General features: G+C 40.3%; 1 protein-coding gene across 1 annotated transcript; it reads right to left on the bottom strand.

Moving 5' to 3' along the window:
- Window positions 1-179: 179 nt before the first annotated feature.
- ORC1 (origin recognition complex subunit 1) lies at window positions 180-15,615 on the bottom strand. Its single transcript, XM_048946916.1, has 17 exons — window positions 15,471-15,615; window positions 14,857-14,950; window positions 14,326-14,453; window positions 11,807-11,976; window positions 11,013-11,388; window positions 10,296-10,590; window positions 10,052-10,156; window positions 9,516-9,717; window positions 7,819-7,925; window positions 7,113-7,214; window positions 6,435-6,606; window positions 6,143-6,250; window positions 5,309-5,458; window positions 3,926-4,045; window positions 2,775-2,941; window positions 1,800-1,887; window positions 180-989 (listed from the first exon to the last, which is right to left on the bottom strand). Exons 2-17 carry the CDS (start codon window positions 14,943-14,945, stop codon window positions 795-797), a joined length of 2,574 nt encoding a protein of 857 aa, XP_048802873.1. The 5' UTR covers window positions 14,946-14,950; window positions 15,471-15,615; the 3' UTR covers window positions 180-794.
- Window positions 15,616-15,634: the final 19 nt, after the last annotated feature.

The following is a 15,634-nucleotide window of genomic DNA, read 5'->3' as shown; positions in this document are numbered from 1 at the left end:
CCTGCGCGGTGGGCGGGGCCGGGAGCAGTGCCGGGAGCGGGGCGGGCAGCGCCGTACAGCCGCGGCCTGCCGGGTACCGCGAGGTGCGGGCTGGGCGCGTTGATTTCTAACAGCCGACAGGTGAGGCGGGCGAAGGGTGCTACCAGCTGCAGCTTAAGCCGGGGCACGTTTTATTCATGCAGCACGAACGCAGTTCTCAAGCCGCCCCGTCTCCAGCCCTTGGATACGGGCCTGGGAGCAGTGTCAGGTTGAAGGCAAGTTTCAGGCAGATGGCTGAGGTTATTTCTTTAAAGCAATTCTCAACGGCTAACATACACAAAGTTGATTAAAAGCAACAAAAGCCATCAGTCACACGTGTAGCTCCCTGGTAGCAATTAATCCGTCATGCAACTAATTGAACAGATGTAAAGTTCACTTTCAAGACACAAAGATTTAAGGATACCTCAAACGCATCTTTTGTACTCAACAGAAAAACTAATGCCACAACAACAGGGCTGGTCACAACAGAAGCAGCTCCACACGGATAAGCTGAGAAACACTGATGCCAGTAATCAATTCCAGCTCACACACCTCAGTTGGAAGGGGACTGCTTACCAACAGTGCTTTTGAAACAGATTGTTTCATTTCAAGTATTTAAAATGCTCCAAAGCAAGTTCTTTATTGTACAAAGTGCTTTGATACACCACACAAAAATATTTAAAAATACAACCTACTATTTTATCAGTACTTAAAAAAAATAAAATAGACCATCTTTAAAATATTTGTACAGATATAGAAATAAAATCTCTATTGCCTTAGTCATCCCTGAGTGCATACATGACATCATCCTGGCTGATGTTGAGGCGCACACGCATGTGAAGGTATTTATTGCTGGACTCCAGCAGCAGCAGCCTGCAGGCACCGAGCCTGGCACAAATGGCCAAGATATCTGACACTGTTGGGCTCTGCATGCCCTCCATTCTGCACAGTGATATGTGTTGATGATAGACCTGTTAAAGGAAAAAAAGGTGTTAAAAAAAAGATGTAACTCAAGTTGACCTCCTGCTGCAGTCTATGGGCCAAGGTGAAAAAAGGGAAATTTCCTTCCCTCCTCATCTCTGAATCACAGAATCACCAAGGTTGGAAAAGACCTATGAGATCACCCAGTCCAACTGTCCACCCATCACCAATAGTTCTCACTCAACCATATCCCTCAATACAAAATCCAAACATTCCTTCAGCACCTCCAGGGTTGGTGACTCCACCACCTCCCTGGGCAGCCCATTCCAGCACCTGACCACTCTTTCAGAAAAGTAGTAACGTAGTAACCTAGTCTGTCCACAATTCCACTCCATCATTTGTTACTACACCTTCCCTGGACTATGTGGAATGAAGGTGATCCAGCAGCCCAAGAGCTGATGTACAGCTCATCACCCATTTGTCCACTCAGAAGGAACACACAGGGCAAGTGACCAATAAGGAAAAACTAGGGGAAAAAGTATAAGAGATCAGCCTAACAAGATAATCTTTGATGTTCAAGAACAGATTTGCAGATACAGAGGAAAAAAAATTCCTCATGTGAGCCAAACCACTGGTAATGCTAATGTAAGTGCAGGTGTTCCCAATTACAAGTGGTAGCACCAATTATGTTTCACACCTGGGCTGGACAGCCATGTCCCAACTTACCACTGGGACCCAATTTATTATCATATTGTTTTCCACCAGGTTCTAGGAATACAAATCCCAAACATTTAAACATTTATATTGTTGCCTGAGAGTTTTTACAGTGCATTCAAATGTACCTCAAAACACTAACATACCTGTTGAACTGTTGCCTCCTCAACTCCCGCCTGACGAAACTCTGCTAAAATTGCTTTAAAAAAGATTTGTTCGTGCAATGAGGCATTCCTGAACATCAAAACAAAATGGGCAAGAATCAGTCTGCAAAGTTCAGAACTCGTGAGCCCTTAGAAAGAAATCTGGGAGGAAAATCACCTGCTAGCAACACTTAAATGCAGACTATTTTCCTACCTGACAGTGGAAATATGCAAGACATTTTGTCAAACAGCCAGTGTTACAACCTGCAACCCTGTACAACCCAGGGTTGTACAACCTGCAACCCTGACAATACTGAGCACTGCATCTCACTCCTTTCACTATCTGTCTGAACAAGACACTTGACTCCATGCAGAATATAAAGCTTAATGGATCAGTTAAGTGCCACACAGTTTGCTAGTTGTACAGATCCTTGTTTGTTACAAGCATTCATGTGAGGAATGACATGAGATCAAAAATTAACATGGTAAATCTCTATGAGTTACAGAACTGTGTAATGCCATAATACTGTGAGTGTACTGTGCTGGCAGAACAAGTCTGCGCCTCCTTTAATAATTCTGAACCTCTGAAGCTGAAAAAGGCAGAATCCATATTAAACACCATACATGCTTTGCAATGTGTAACAGTCAGTTTACATTTATGAATTAACAAATTAACATTTTTCAGACACAATACAGTAAACAGGGACAATCATAACATCTCAAAATCCCTGAGGGAAAGGCTAAAATGGAAACATTTAACTTTAAACAAGAAATTTCTGCACCTTGTTTTCCCATCTTTCATTTCTATTTTGTATCCCTCTTCTGTGCTGACATTATTGTTTTTTAAAATCGTATTTCAGCAGAACATAATGCATCACATGCACTCTAAAGGGAGCACAAAGATAGACAGAAGGCTTTTGAGAAATAGCACAGTGAAAATGACACAAAAGCAAATAAAAGCCAGAGAAATATTTTTACCTGATTGCCTTTATGTATGGTGATGAGAACATTTCATCTATGGCTTGTGTTATGTGGGCCATCCTGACTATCTCATGAGAACTCTTTTGGCTAGAAAACTCACAGATCTCAGCAGCCCTTCTGCAGATATCAAGGCAACGCCTTGCATCACCAGACAGTGCTGCTACCTGAAAGTAAACATGACAGGTTTGTAAAATATTTCTTTGCTAAACAATTCTCAGCTTGTAGAATCAATAGGCCAGAAAAACAAACAACAGGTGAACTGTGTTATGCAAATCCAGATTTGAAATATTCATCAAAATTTTGATCTTACTGATCAAAAGCAACTCCCCTACACCCACCTTGATCTAGCAATCACTAATTTGAGACTGAACTTCTCTTCTAAAACCACAGAAGGTTAGAAAATCTAGGAAATTCAGCATGAACAGTTTAATTCAAAATTTCTCAGAAACATTTTAAGTAGAGTACCTTAGCACAGTCCACATTCTCACAGCAAAAAAAGCAAAAATTCTGTTTTTCATACACAAAGTAACATTATTTTGAAGAGTTCACAACTACTTGAGATAATGGATTTACACTTGCAAGTGTCCGAAGAACTTTAGGCTTACAAAATTTTTGAAACTAAATACCTCTTAAAACCCCACTTGCAGCTTATAATTTTAATGAAGTTTTCATTAGACCATGCACACATCTTAATTTGAGAAGCTACTGATCCCTAAGGCATTATTTGTTTTTTATACTACAGAGCACACAGACTGGAAACAGAATAGGTTACACTGAGGCCTTGAAAATCTGGAGAAAGACAAAATGAATATGGATATTTTCACTGTTACTGCATACTAGACTTCCCCCACCCCCAAGATCCATCCAATGATTTATTATGCCAAACACTGTAGAAAGCTGACATTGTATCATTAAGTAACCTTCTCAAAGCAGGTGGAAAAAACAGGGACACTGCTTTGCATGTTTCCTGCAAAAATGCCATGCATACTTCAAAGAAAGAACAGTGCAGGATCCACTACTGGTGCCTCACTTTGTCCCCACTGCAGAATGTGCACCCACAGAACTGAGATTACTGTTACTGAATTCTTTCACATCCCCATAATTTTCACCTGGCTCAACACAGAGGATAATATTTGTACTATATTTACCTTTCTGGAAACTAGCTGAATTGCATCCTCCTCAAATGCCTTCACACTGTTCAGTCTAGAAGAAATAATTTGCTGCAGCTGTTTGTAAGTGTAAGGCTGAAAGGACATTCTGGTGAGACCCTATAGTAAACAATAAAATGCAGTGAGAAGTGCTTGCAGTACTTAAACTATTCAAGCATAGCTTGCATTGTTAGCAGTTACAACTTCTGTGGTTGGAGCAGTCTGTTTCATCTGTTTCTCATTCTTCTCCTCCAAGCTTTGATAAGCTTTAATCTTTTTTTTTCTGCTTTGCATTTGTAAAATAAGTATGCACATCCACCAATGAAACAGATGGAGTGCAGATCACTACCCCAGAAGGGCAGAGCTAGTGGTGCATGCTATTAGAATCCAAGTTCTCTTACAAAATTTGTAAATAAACTAGAGCCACCAATATAAGAATCTTTTGATTATTACTGTTTACACTGATTTTTAAGTACAGTAACAGCAGAACCTACCAAAACTATCCACCTCTTCTTTAGCATATCTATGTGCATGTACACAGTCACACTGTTGACTTAACGTTAGGCCTGCAAGTCAACAACCAGCAAAGAACTACAAATCCACCTCTGGCTCAAGCTAGTAACAGCTAATTTCAGATGAGGAGGCCAATGTACAATTTATATATGATGTACAGTCTTTCACATCCTGCAGGAGGCAAAGCTTTACATCCCTTATGAATTCCTCTCCCTTGACTACATGGATTCTCAGAGCTTCAGCTAATCTGCAGGTTCAGTGGGTGGGAAAAAACAATTCACAGTTACTGTGCCACTATTTTTGAGTACAGAAGGATGAAGGCAGAGCACTGGTTTCTCGAATCGCTTCTTATGGAAGCACTGAAACAAAGACCTAGGACAATGGATTAAACACATGTATAGAGTACATCCAATTTCCTGACCAAAGGTATTGAACAAAAAATCCACCATCTGATTAGAGCAAACAGAGACAAGTAATCTGTGCCAGAAATGAAAGGGGAAATAGCAAGGGAAAACAGAAGGAAATTTCTCTGAACTCTGGAGTAGCAGCTTCACCATGATGCACAGAATTCAATTATACAAAACTTAATATGTTTAAAAAGACATCTGCCTTCTTTTTCTTAATTCATTCTTACAGGAACAGAGTGTTCTTATCTAGCATAACATCTGACCAGTGAGCTGGCTCCTGTACTTATTTGGCTAAGATTTATATGATCATCTGCCCTACGGAGACAAGAGAGAATTATAATTGTTTATAATTATTTAACTTCTGATGTAACCCACTCTACCTTTCCCTCCCAGATTACTTTTGATTGCATGCAGCACTCAATCAGTTCTTTAAGCTTAGCAACCTAATTGTTAGAGGACATACCAGCCTGCTAGATACTCTGTTCATCATTATTCTCTCTGGCAAGTCCATGGTGTTAGCAATGGCCAGGATGATCAACTTGGAGTGCTTTTGAGTCGGCCAGTCAAATAAGTTGTACATCACATTCTGCTTTCGGGTCCACAGAAGATCAAGCTGAAGAAAAAGATAAGAACCTGACTGAAAAAGAATGTCTTGTAACAGTACAACTTACAGTGAGGTTTGAGAGTTAGTTCTGCCACAAAACACTTCTCACATAATACTGAACAAGGTGTCTCTCTGCATTTCCTTTGCTAATCTACTAATAGTACTGCATTTTTTGAATTAGAGCTCTAATCTCTCTCTGAAAAGTATTCATTACAAACTTAAGCTGCAATTTTAAACGCTAATGTGACATATGACATCCAACAAAATTAAACTACCTAACCATGCAAAGATCTGAATTATAGCAAAAAAGAAATCATTACTGAACACAGTTTCAAAACTAGATTTTTCATTGTGAATTTTCTCTCCACAAAAATATGCAGCTTCCAGATAAAATACATACTCTGAACAATTCAATCCCATGCTATTTAGGAGCTGACAGCATTCATTATGCCATAAAACCAACATGAAAATAAAGACAAAGAATTTTGGCAACAGGAGACTCATCTATTTACATTCAGTTTCCTAATGAGACTAAGAAGAACTATTTGAGTGCCCTCACGCCAAAGCCTTCTCCTTTAGATCATATATGACATGCTCTAAACACAAACTGTTTTTCCATTCTCTAAAAACCTTTTTTTTAAATGATACTTTAGGAAAGATTTAGGATAGAGAAGGAAGGATTCCTTGTCTCACCTCATCCACTACCAGCACTGTGGTCTTCCTCTTTGGTCCAGGTGTGCAGAACAGTTTTGCCAACAGCACTGCAGCATGAGCTGCTGTCACCTTCTGACCTGTCAGTAACTGGACAAGAATTAAATTATACTGCAGGTTAATCACACCAAAACTCTGGAAATAGGCAGTTTAACCCTTTGTATGTTTTAACTTTCAGAAGTATTGATTGTTAGTTGTCTTGAACCCTATAAAACATTGAGGATCGGAACTTCCCCTTCTTTCAAAGGAGAGCAGCTGAGGAGGCTTTTCTCACCTCTAGAATCTGCACATAAGCTTGGTGAGGATCAGTAAGCTTCATGCCATTGATCTCTATGAACTGGAATGATGGTAGGTCATCATCTTCCGTAGCTCGCTGAAGACAGCGAATCACTTCATGAACAGTTGCAGTTTTACCTGTTCCAGGCACTCCAGAAATATACATACACCTACAAAACAGAACACCTTTTTAGCAGTTACTAAGAGTAACACTCTTAGTATCAAGAAATTGGAGTTCCTGGACTCTGAGGTTGCTTTGAAATACCTTTCCCTCTATGTCTCTTCAGGTAATTCCCTACATTCAGTTGCTAATGAGGACACGTCACACATTAGAATATAAGGTCTGTTGGGCTTTTTTAATTATTAAAGTAACTAACAATCTAAAATACTTTAGAAATCCTAATTTTGCTTTGTTAAAAAAATATTTTCCCAGACATCTAAAATTGACTAGGCATTTCTGTCTTAAATTTGAATTTGTACAATAAAGGAAATATATTTACATATTATTTACACACACAACAAGCTCTCAAGGAAAAAAAACACGCTGGAAAATTCAACTAGGATCTTTACTTCAGTCAAACAAGGATAGCATTTTAAATAAAAGCAGCCTTGATTGACTGACACTGCACCATAGATATGTGTGATCTCAGTTACACAGCCTCACCAATGAACTCACCCTCCTGTGCCATCAATAAGTTTGCTTTCCACAAAGTTATAGATATCCTGGAATTCTTCCTCACGACAGGGCAAAGACTCTGGGACAGCAGAAACGTGCAGCCTTTTGATTAAAACAAACAAAGGAGTCAAACAAACTGGAGGCCAAAGAGTTGTATTTTCACAGATCTTCCTGCAGGGCCTTAAGGGGCAAAGCAAATAGCAGGCCCCTCCCACCTCTTCCCTTCACAGCTCTGTGTAGTTTTTAAATCTGTCTTATATACTTTAGGATTGAACACCAATGTCAAGTGTCCAAATGAAACGGTCTAGTCTCTCTAGAGGTTTTAAGCTTTTGAGCTTTAAGATGGCTGAACAATCATCATCATCAAATAGTATGAAATGAGGTATAGTAGGGATAAAAAGAGGTGATAGCTTGTAGGATGGTACTCATTGTACCAGTAAAATCTACAAGAGAAGATCTTTGCTTTTATTTTTTTGAGTGTTAGAATAAAGACAGATACCTAACTGAAGAATTTAGCACTAAGAACTAGTTACAATGACTTGCAATCATAGAGGTAGTACTATAGCCACCTGTAATTATAGTATTTATTGTCAATTCCTTAGTGTTCCTCTGAAATCAAAATATTACCCATGTTCACTGAATTTATTCAATCTGGTAAAGGTGACATTACCCTATTTTAGCATTTCCTGCCTTCAGTGAACATTACCTTAATCTGGCTTCTTCCAGTACACTGGTTGGTTTCTGTGCTGCATGGCTGCGCCTGGGAATTTCAGGAGTTGCATTCCGGGGTGTCCTGGGTGTTCCCAGTAAGGGCTGAGAAGAAAAAATTAGGACCTCAAACAGATGTGCTACATACAGGGATTTCTACCAGAAACAGACCATTCATATAAGCCTCTGAAACGTTGATTACACAAACTTCCTGGAGATGTCAAAGTACAAGGTGAAAGGAGGCACAGTCCTTACAGGAAGGAATTGCCAAATTAAGTCTCATGGTCTTTTTCTTCCTTGAGGAGACAAAGAAACCAGCAGGCAAAATAGCAACACAGACAACTTCACCTTTTGATTTGCTGAAATACTTTAAAGTTCTTTACGTTCTGTAACTCAGTGTTCCAAAGTGATCTGGTTCTCAAGAAAGAGCAAACAACTAGAAACTAATGATCTGTATTTCACCGTCCAAACAAAAAAGCCATGCAGTATCTTATATATTCTTCCTCATTGTGGCTACAAGCTCTAGTTGTGCTAGGATTTCTGTGTTACACTTCACATAAACAGAGGCCGATTTTAATTAGCCCCCCAAAATATCCCCATCCCAAGCCCAGTGGCTGTGACACTATGAGAAACTGCTGGCCATCCTGTCTTTAGCACAGCCATAAACACTGCACAGCACAGTCCTGAACTTACAGCTTCCTGCAATATATGAAGATTGCACTGACCAAAGACTATTCAGAAATGGATCATTCTTGGGTACTTAAGTCAGTTGTTCACTGAATTCACATAATATTTGTACAGTAAAAGTACTGCTTGCCCAAGAACTGCACAAGTCTAACTACTCACTGAATAACTGACTAATTGCTTTTAATCATAATTCCTACCAGGTTTATTTGAGAGCCTGTAGATCATACTGGGAACGAAAAACAGTTTCTGCTCCACTCTTCCACCACTTGTGACTTCACACACCTACCCTTTATCTCCTCCCACACTGTCTCATTTTAAGATTCATAATTCATGTACTGCTTTCAACAGTTTCTCATGTAGAAACAAATCCATCATTTCATTATCTCTTGCCTTCCTTTGAACCAGCACGGAGCTTATTTTTTTTTCCTTGAGAACAGCGGTTGAGAAACGCAGCACCATTCAGGTGTTTCAAACAGTTTCCTCAAATCATCTTAAAAAAACAAACAACTAATTATACCCTAGGGATTCTTCTCTTGTAAAGCTGCCCAGTGATTCACACAAGACTTTCACTTATGTATCACTGGTAGATGACCTGAATCCACAGCCTAAGAACTACTGATTCAGGACGTGCTAATGCTCTTCCTCCCTTCCTAATTCTCTCCCCTGTCCTTCCTCAAAGCAAGCCAAGACATTACAGCCACATAACAAACAAACCAACCCAGCACATTCAGCAGTCACTAGTCAGCTCCAGCCTAATCCAACATTTCCTTTGCTTAGGCTGGAGAGTTTTCTGATCAACACTGTTGTAACATTGAGGATAACCAAGTACTGTATTTTCATAACTTAGTCATACTGAAAATCATACAACCATTTAATCTAAAGCATAGGAGCTCAGATACTTAACTTTGGCATACAGGCATTGAGCATTTTAAAAAAAAAAAAAAAAAAAAAGGATTAGAAACAATAAAGAAAACTTTTTAAAATGTCAGCAGCTATAAGGAACCTTACTGTTTTCCTTGGGGTCTTGGCAGGGGTGTGAACTGAAGGCTTCCTTGAAGATTTTGGGGTGCTGAACATTCTGCTCGATTTGGTTTTCTTCTCCGGTGTGCAGCCCACATCACTATCTTCCTCCTCACTACTTGAGGAATAAGAACCATCCGAGCTAGACAGAAAATCCTCTGCCTCCTTTGATTCTAGCATGTTTAATAAGCTATGAGAAAGAAATGACAGAAGTTTTGTTTTGGTTTTTTTTTGCTCTTTTTTTTTAATAAACCACATATGACTGCTCACTACAGTGTCATTTGATACATTTTCAGTTCTTCCTGTAAGGTGCCTATAATCAGCAAGTCAAGTTATTCTCCACTTCAAGCGTTAATTTTCCATAGCTATTTAACAGACAAGTATTAAAGGAAGTCAGCTTAATGTTTCTTAATATAAGACAGTTTTTACCCACTCTGCAATATTTGTATTAAGCTATACAAACTCTTGAGGCTTTGAGGTGTCAAAAACCATTTGAACAAGATTGCATGAAAGCAAAAGTTCACCTGATTTGTTCTGCAATGCGAGTGCTTGTCTCCTGTGTACACGTCCTACGAGAACGAGGGGTCACCGCTGGGCTCTGACTCCCCAGCTCCTTATGTCCAGTTAAGCTGTAAAGAACACAGAGCTACTTTTATCTGGACCACACTTGCAAAGATGGAGAGGAAGCCCTTTAAACTTCAGGCTCTACTGTTAAGCCTGTGAACTCAATGCAAATACAAAAATAGTTATGAAAATACTGTTACTTACACTATAGCATCACCTTCCATATTAAGATTCTTGACTTTCTCATTAGAGTCTTCAACCTTCCTATAAGGGGACAGTCTTAACGTATCACTAAACACCTCCTGGTGCTCTGCTGTACCAAACACTGACTCCAGCTTATCATTGGCACAAGCTATTTTTGGTGGCGAGCTTAGAATTTCAGTGAATTTCACTTTTCTTTTAATAGCTGTTGGCTTTAACAGTTGAGAATCATAGACATCATCTAAAAGTTCCAAAACATCCTCTTCCAGGAGTTTGCCTTTCGAAGATCTTGTGGGACCTAGGAATGAAAAGCAAGATTTTGTCAGGCTTTAACATGGATGGTTTGAGTTAGAAGTTTCAGGGAAGACAGTAGTTTCAGAAGACACTGTATGACTCAGAGCTGTAATTTAAATGAAACGTGATGGCATTAAGCTTTGTGGACAGGAAACTGAATTACTGGAAAGCATGCATTCCCTCTATGAATACAACAACATAGAAAAGTGAAAAATCAGGTTCTATCACTTCTAACTTCACTCAGCTTTCAATTTGAATATATGGTCCAAATGTGTTCATTCAGCCAATCCAACGTAAACCTTCTTGTATACCATTAACCAGAAAAGTAAGGAAAAATAAGGCAGACATTGTGAGGTCAAGATGGAGTCACAATACTACATTCAAAACAACCAAATGGACAGAATGCACACACTGACATGTACATACTGCTCAAATCTAACTTCTTTCTTGCAGTTGGATTTTTGGTGCCATTATCTATTCTTAGTGAATGTCTCTTCTTAGAAAGGGAAGACTTGGAAGCAGAATGTTTTGATTCTATTTCCATCTCAACATTTTTTGTTTTTGGGGCACTCCAAGCAACCTTCTTGGTCTCTTTTTTCACAGAGGAAGTGATCTCCGAAGGAACAAAAGAGCTGACAGAGTTTGGGATGCCATCTCCTTTCTTGTTAGCTTCATTCAGCATAGAGAACGTGTCTGGGGACAAAACCCTAAAGCATTTCCCATCCCAAGACTGTTTCACGCAGAAGATTTTCTCCTTTTTTAATCTAGTAGGTAGTTCATCCTTCAGACGCAGTGGTATTACCTGAAAAAGGAGAAAAAAATACCAACACGTGCATACTGCTGATTTAGCATTCAACCGTTTTCTCTTCACATATCTTATGGTTGGAACTCATGAAGCTTCATTAGAAATGGCAACGAGTTCAGCCTACAAAACAATTGGCACAGTGTTACCCTGGTACAGGCCCTGTCAAACCATGACAGGCCTCCATCACATTACTTCCTTCCATGCAATCCTCTAGATGGGCTGGCTGCCCATAACCAAAGTCATTTGGGGATGGAAGAAAGGAGGAGTACTGAGTTTTCAACCATCCTGCACAACTTCATTAGCAATCAAATGCACCTTGCACGTTCAGTTCAGGAGGAAGTGAAGCAGCTGCACTGTTCTGTTTTCCAAATTGTTTCTTTTTTCCCTCTGCATGTAGATAGGCTGCAGTACGTACCAGCACACTTTCGATGATAGTCTCCACAGCTATGTCAGTGTCATAGCCAGAAACTAGATCAAAAAACACTTCCTGGGAAGAAATCCTTCTTTTAAGCAGTTTCTGCTTATTCTTAGGTACCTCTGTAATATGAGTGAACCACTGCACAACTGCATGCTTCTGCTGAGCCCCTACAAATGAAAAGAAAATGAACACTAAGGATTCTCTCGTGCCACAAATAGTTCTTACCAGACCTTGGTGACTTCAACTAAAATACTGCACAAGACACTTTGCATTTATGTACTGAAAAGCAGTGTTCTTCCTTAACTTTTTACTGAGAAAAAAGTTATAAATTTAGAAAAAAAGAGGATGAAAAATTTTCCAGATGAATGAGGGAGATAAATTAGCTCTAGGTCAAACAAAGTTAAGGCCAAAACTAGAAACTGAGAAATGATGCAGAAGTTACAGCTTTCATAGCTCTGACAAGAAAGTATGCAGACAGTTCTATACTATCAGCAATGTAAATACTTTAGAAGAGTGACATTTAATAACATCAAAGCTCAGGATTCCAATTCATCACTACTGCAGTACCACATTAAGGGCACCACAGCTGTGCCACTGGTTACTGGTTGGAATTGCACACTTCTGGTGAACAGGGATACAACAGCCACGTTGTTACAGACGTGGGACAGTCCGGGAAAACTTTGGGCACTACAGCACTTGCTGAGAGTGACTTGGATTAATTTAGAGAAAGACTGAACAACCTGATCCTGGGGAATTTCACTGAGAATTTAAATTTAAAGTGCATCTTTGTATAGTTCAGTCAAACAACTAAAGCCTGATCTAAAGAGAGCTGTTTCTAAAGAGCCTTTTATTTTGAAATGTCACATAACAAGTACTTAAGTGCTTTACTCTGGGAGTCAGTCATGTGTGCACAGAAGTAAATTTACAAATGTATGTAGCTATGTAAATGTTAAGAAAATGCCAGCCTTATTTCTTAGAACCCATGCAAGCAGGCTCTTTGTCCAGGAGTTCCACAAAACTCCCGTATCTGTTCCCTCCTCACACACTGGGAAATTCGAAACAAAAATGCCTAGAAATGAGCCACCAAGGATAAAAATCTGACATGCACATAGGTGAGAAAGTAACCGATATGAGACTGTAAGTCTGAGTTGATGATTAACTGATGTCATTGACGAGTTGATATCTGAATTGAGACTGACACAGCTTACGATGATACCTATGCCAAGCCTCAAATCACAGAATTCACTTAGATCAGCTAATCTTTTTCACACAGAGGGTGGTGAGGCACTGGAACAGGCTGCCCAAGGAGGTTGTGGATGCCCCATCCCTGGATGTGGCTCCGGGCAGCCTGGTCTGCTGGTTGGCTACCCTGTACATAGCAGGGGGGTTGAAACGAGATGATCTTTGTGGTCCTTCTCAAGCCAAGCCATTCTGTAATAATCTAACATTTCACTGTCACAAAAGAAGAGGTTCCATATTGGCATGCACGCGATCTAACTCCACTAAGCAGTGGACATAAAAGGAGAACTGAGAAATTTCATAACATTACTGCTAATTTCAGGGTTATTTTAAAGATAAACCAGAAATGATTGCTCACTGACTAACGAACCAGAGAATCCTGCTGTGAAATACCGGAGAAGAAAGTCTGAATAAACGGCATGAGAAAGTTCCTCATGGATAAAGTTAAAAGAAATTTAGAACATAATACAGTTTTTATGCTCCTATTCATATTTTAAGGTGTTCATATTCAAATGAAAACAAAACCAAGCATCTTTAACAACTCTGTCAAAGACATGGAAAACCTTTTCAAGAAAGATTGACAAATTTCAGTCCAGCATGAAAAGAATATTCAGTTGTTACAATAAATGTGCATTACAAATACGCATCACTCCATGTATTTTTGTTTTGAATGAGAAAACCCACAAAATATTATCAACGCAGATCAAAAGAAACAACAGCTGTTGAAAGAAATGAGGCTTAGCTAATGAATAGTTTCTCCTTCAGACTCTACATAGCCTTTGTGCCACTTGCCTGCCATGACTTATCATTTCATATCTACCTCTACCTACAAATAAGCAGTATAAGTAGTACAAATAAGAGACAGAAGTGACGAGCCTGTTTATTCAGCTGTGTATGTTACACTGAAATCCTTGGTGTCTAATAACACGCAAGTCTCAGGGCTGCAGCACTCTTGTTCCAGTGGGATTCTCCAATATCTAAATGAAGCAAGAGCTCATATTGCCCTCCTCAAGGACTATTTCTTCTAGAAGTAAACAAGTAAGCAAAAGACTGTGCCTTTTAAAGCCTTTCAACTGCATTTAGCTATCCAATTTAGATGAAATCAGCACCAAATTTTTAGGGAGAACGTGCATACACAAGCAGTGATCAGCACAGTCCCGTTCCTGTAATAACTTAGAGCAGCAATACAGCATTAATGCTAATCACATCCCCATGGTATAGTTATCTTTAAAGCATTTTAAGATTCCTCATGTAGGAGGTGAGTTTTTATTTCTTACCATCTTCGTACAAATCCAGGAGTTGTGCCACAAAAGGTTGATCTGCATTCTCCCCTTCTATTAGAACAAAGTCACCAAGCTGTATACATCTTTCTGTTTTGCTTCTCTCTGATTTGATAAGAATTCCTCTAGAAAATGATGCAGACAGTTCAACATCCTTTACAATTCACATGCCATCAAATCTGACCTCCTGCCCAACTTAAAGCCACTTATAGCCCCTCCAACAAAGACTAAAGTTTAAAAACAACAACAAAACTTCCCAATTAAAAACCTTCACTTGTATTTTGAATAGGCAGTTAACACTTATTTACAGATTATAATTAAGTGCTTATGCTCAAACATGCAATTTACATTTCAAGAGCTTTATGACAACACTTTTTGTGGTACACATACAATGTCATGACAGTACGACAAAACTACTGTTATTTAGTAATATTCTCACAGCCCAATTAACTTAAGTGACATCAAAAAGGCAAAGCAAGTGTCACTGCTTACGTCCCCCTGAGAAAAACAGCAACAAACGTTTTTTACTTGTACTGCAGAGTCCTCAGCTTTCTGTCTGAGCTCATGGGCTTTCCATACCAGGAATAAATGATTTTGCTCTGCTGACCGGTGTCCATGATTCCTGAGGAAAAGAATAAGCACATAAACGAGCAATTATCGCTTATAGCTTAAAAATAAGAGGGTACAACAATCAAGTTTTCCAAACCGCGGGAATGGCCGTCAGTCCCCGGTTCCCCCAAGTGTTGCAGATTAAGACGTAGCCCCAGCTCCCAACCTCAGTCCCCGCCCGCCGCTCGCGTTAAACCCCCGGGGTTAAACCCGCCCTGAGGGCCCCCTTTTCCCTGACAATGCCCTCACACACAGAAGGCCGTTTGAGCGCTTCTCCTCGCTGGTTTTCGCCCATCTCCCACGAACGCGGCGGGTGAAACAGTCGCGCACACTTCATCTCCCCTCCCTCTTCTTTTTTTGGCCTCAGAGACGCCGTCCCCATGGTTGTTTTCCTACTGCCAAACAGCCCGCGTGGCCATGGCGCCGGACGGGGTCGAACCCGCAGAGACCCCGAAGCGCCCTCACAGAACGAGCAACCCAGCCAGCCAGCCAGCCGCCCGCCCGCTGCCCTCAGGGACCGCAGCCCCGCTCACCGCAAAACCTCAGCGATCCCCGCGCGCAGCAGCAGCACCAACAGTAGCGCCGCGAGCTCCCGCCACCCCCGCGATAGAATTTCGCGCCAAAGCCCACCCGCAGCCCCGCCCCCTCCGCCGCGCGTGCGCACAGAACGGAGAGGACGGGACAAGGTAGCCGGGCG

This window comes from Lagopus muta, chromosome 5, assembly GCF_023343835.1.
Source record: "Lagopus muta isolate bLagMut1 chromosome 5, bLagMut1 primary, whole genome shotgun sequence".
In the NCBI taxonomy this organism is placed as follows: Eukaryota; Metazoa; Chordata; class Aves; order Galliformes; family Phasianidae; genus Lagopus; species Lagopus muta.
The sequence above is the reverse complement of the archived record's forward strand: the minus strand, read 5'-3'. Positions and strand labels throughout refer to the sequence as shown.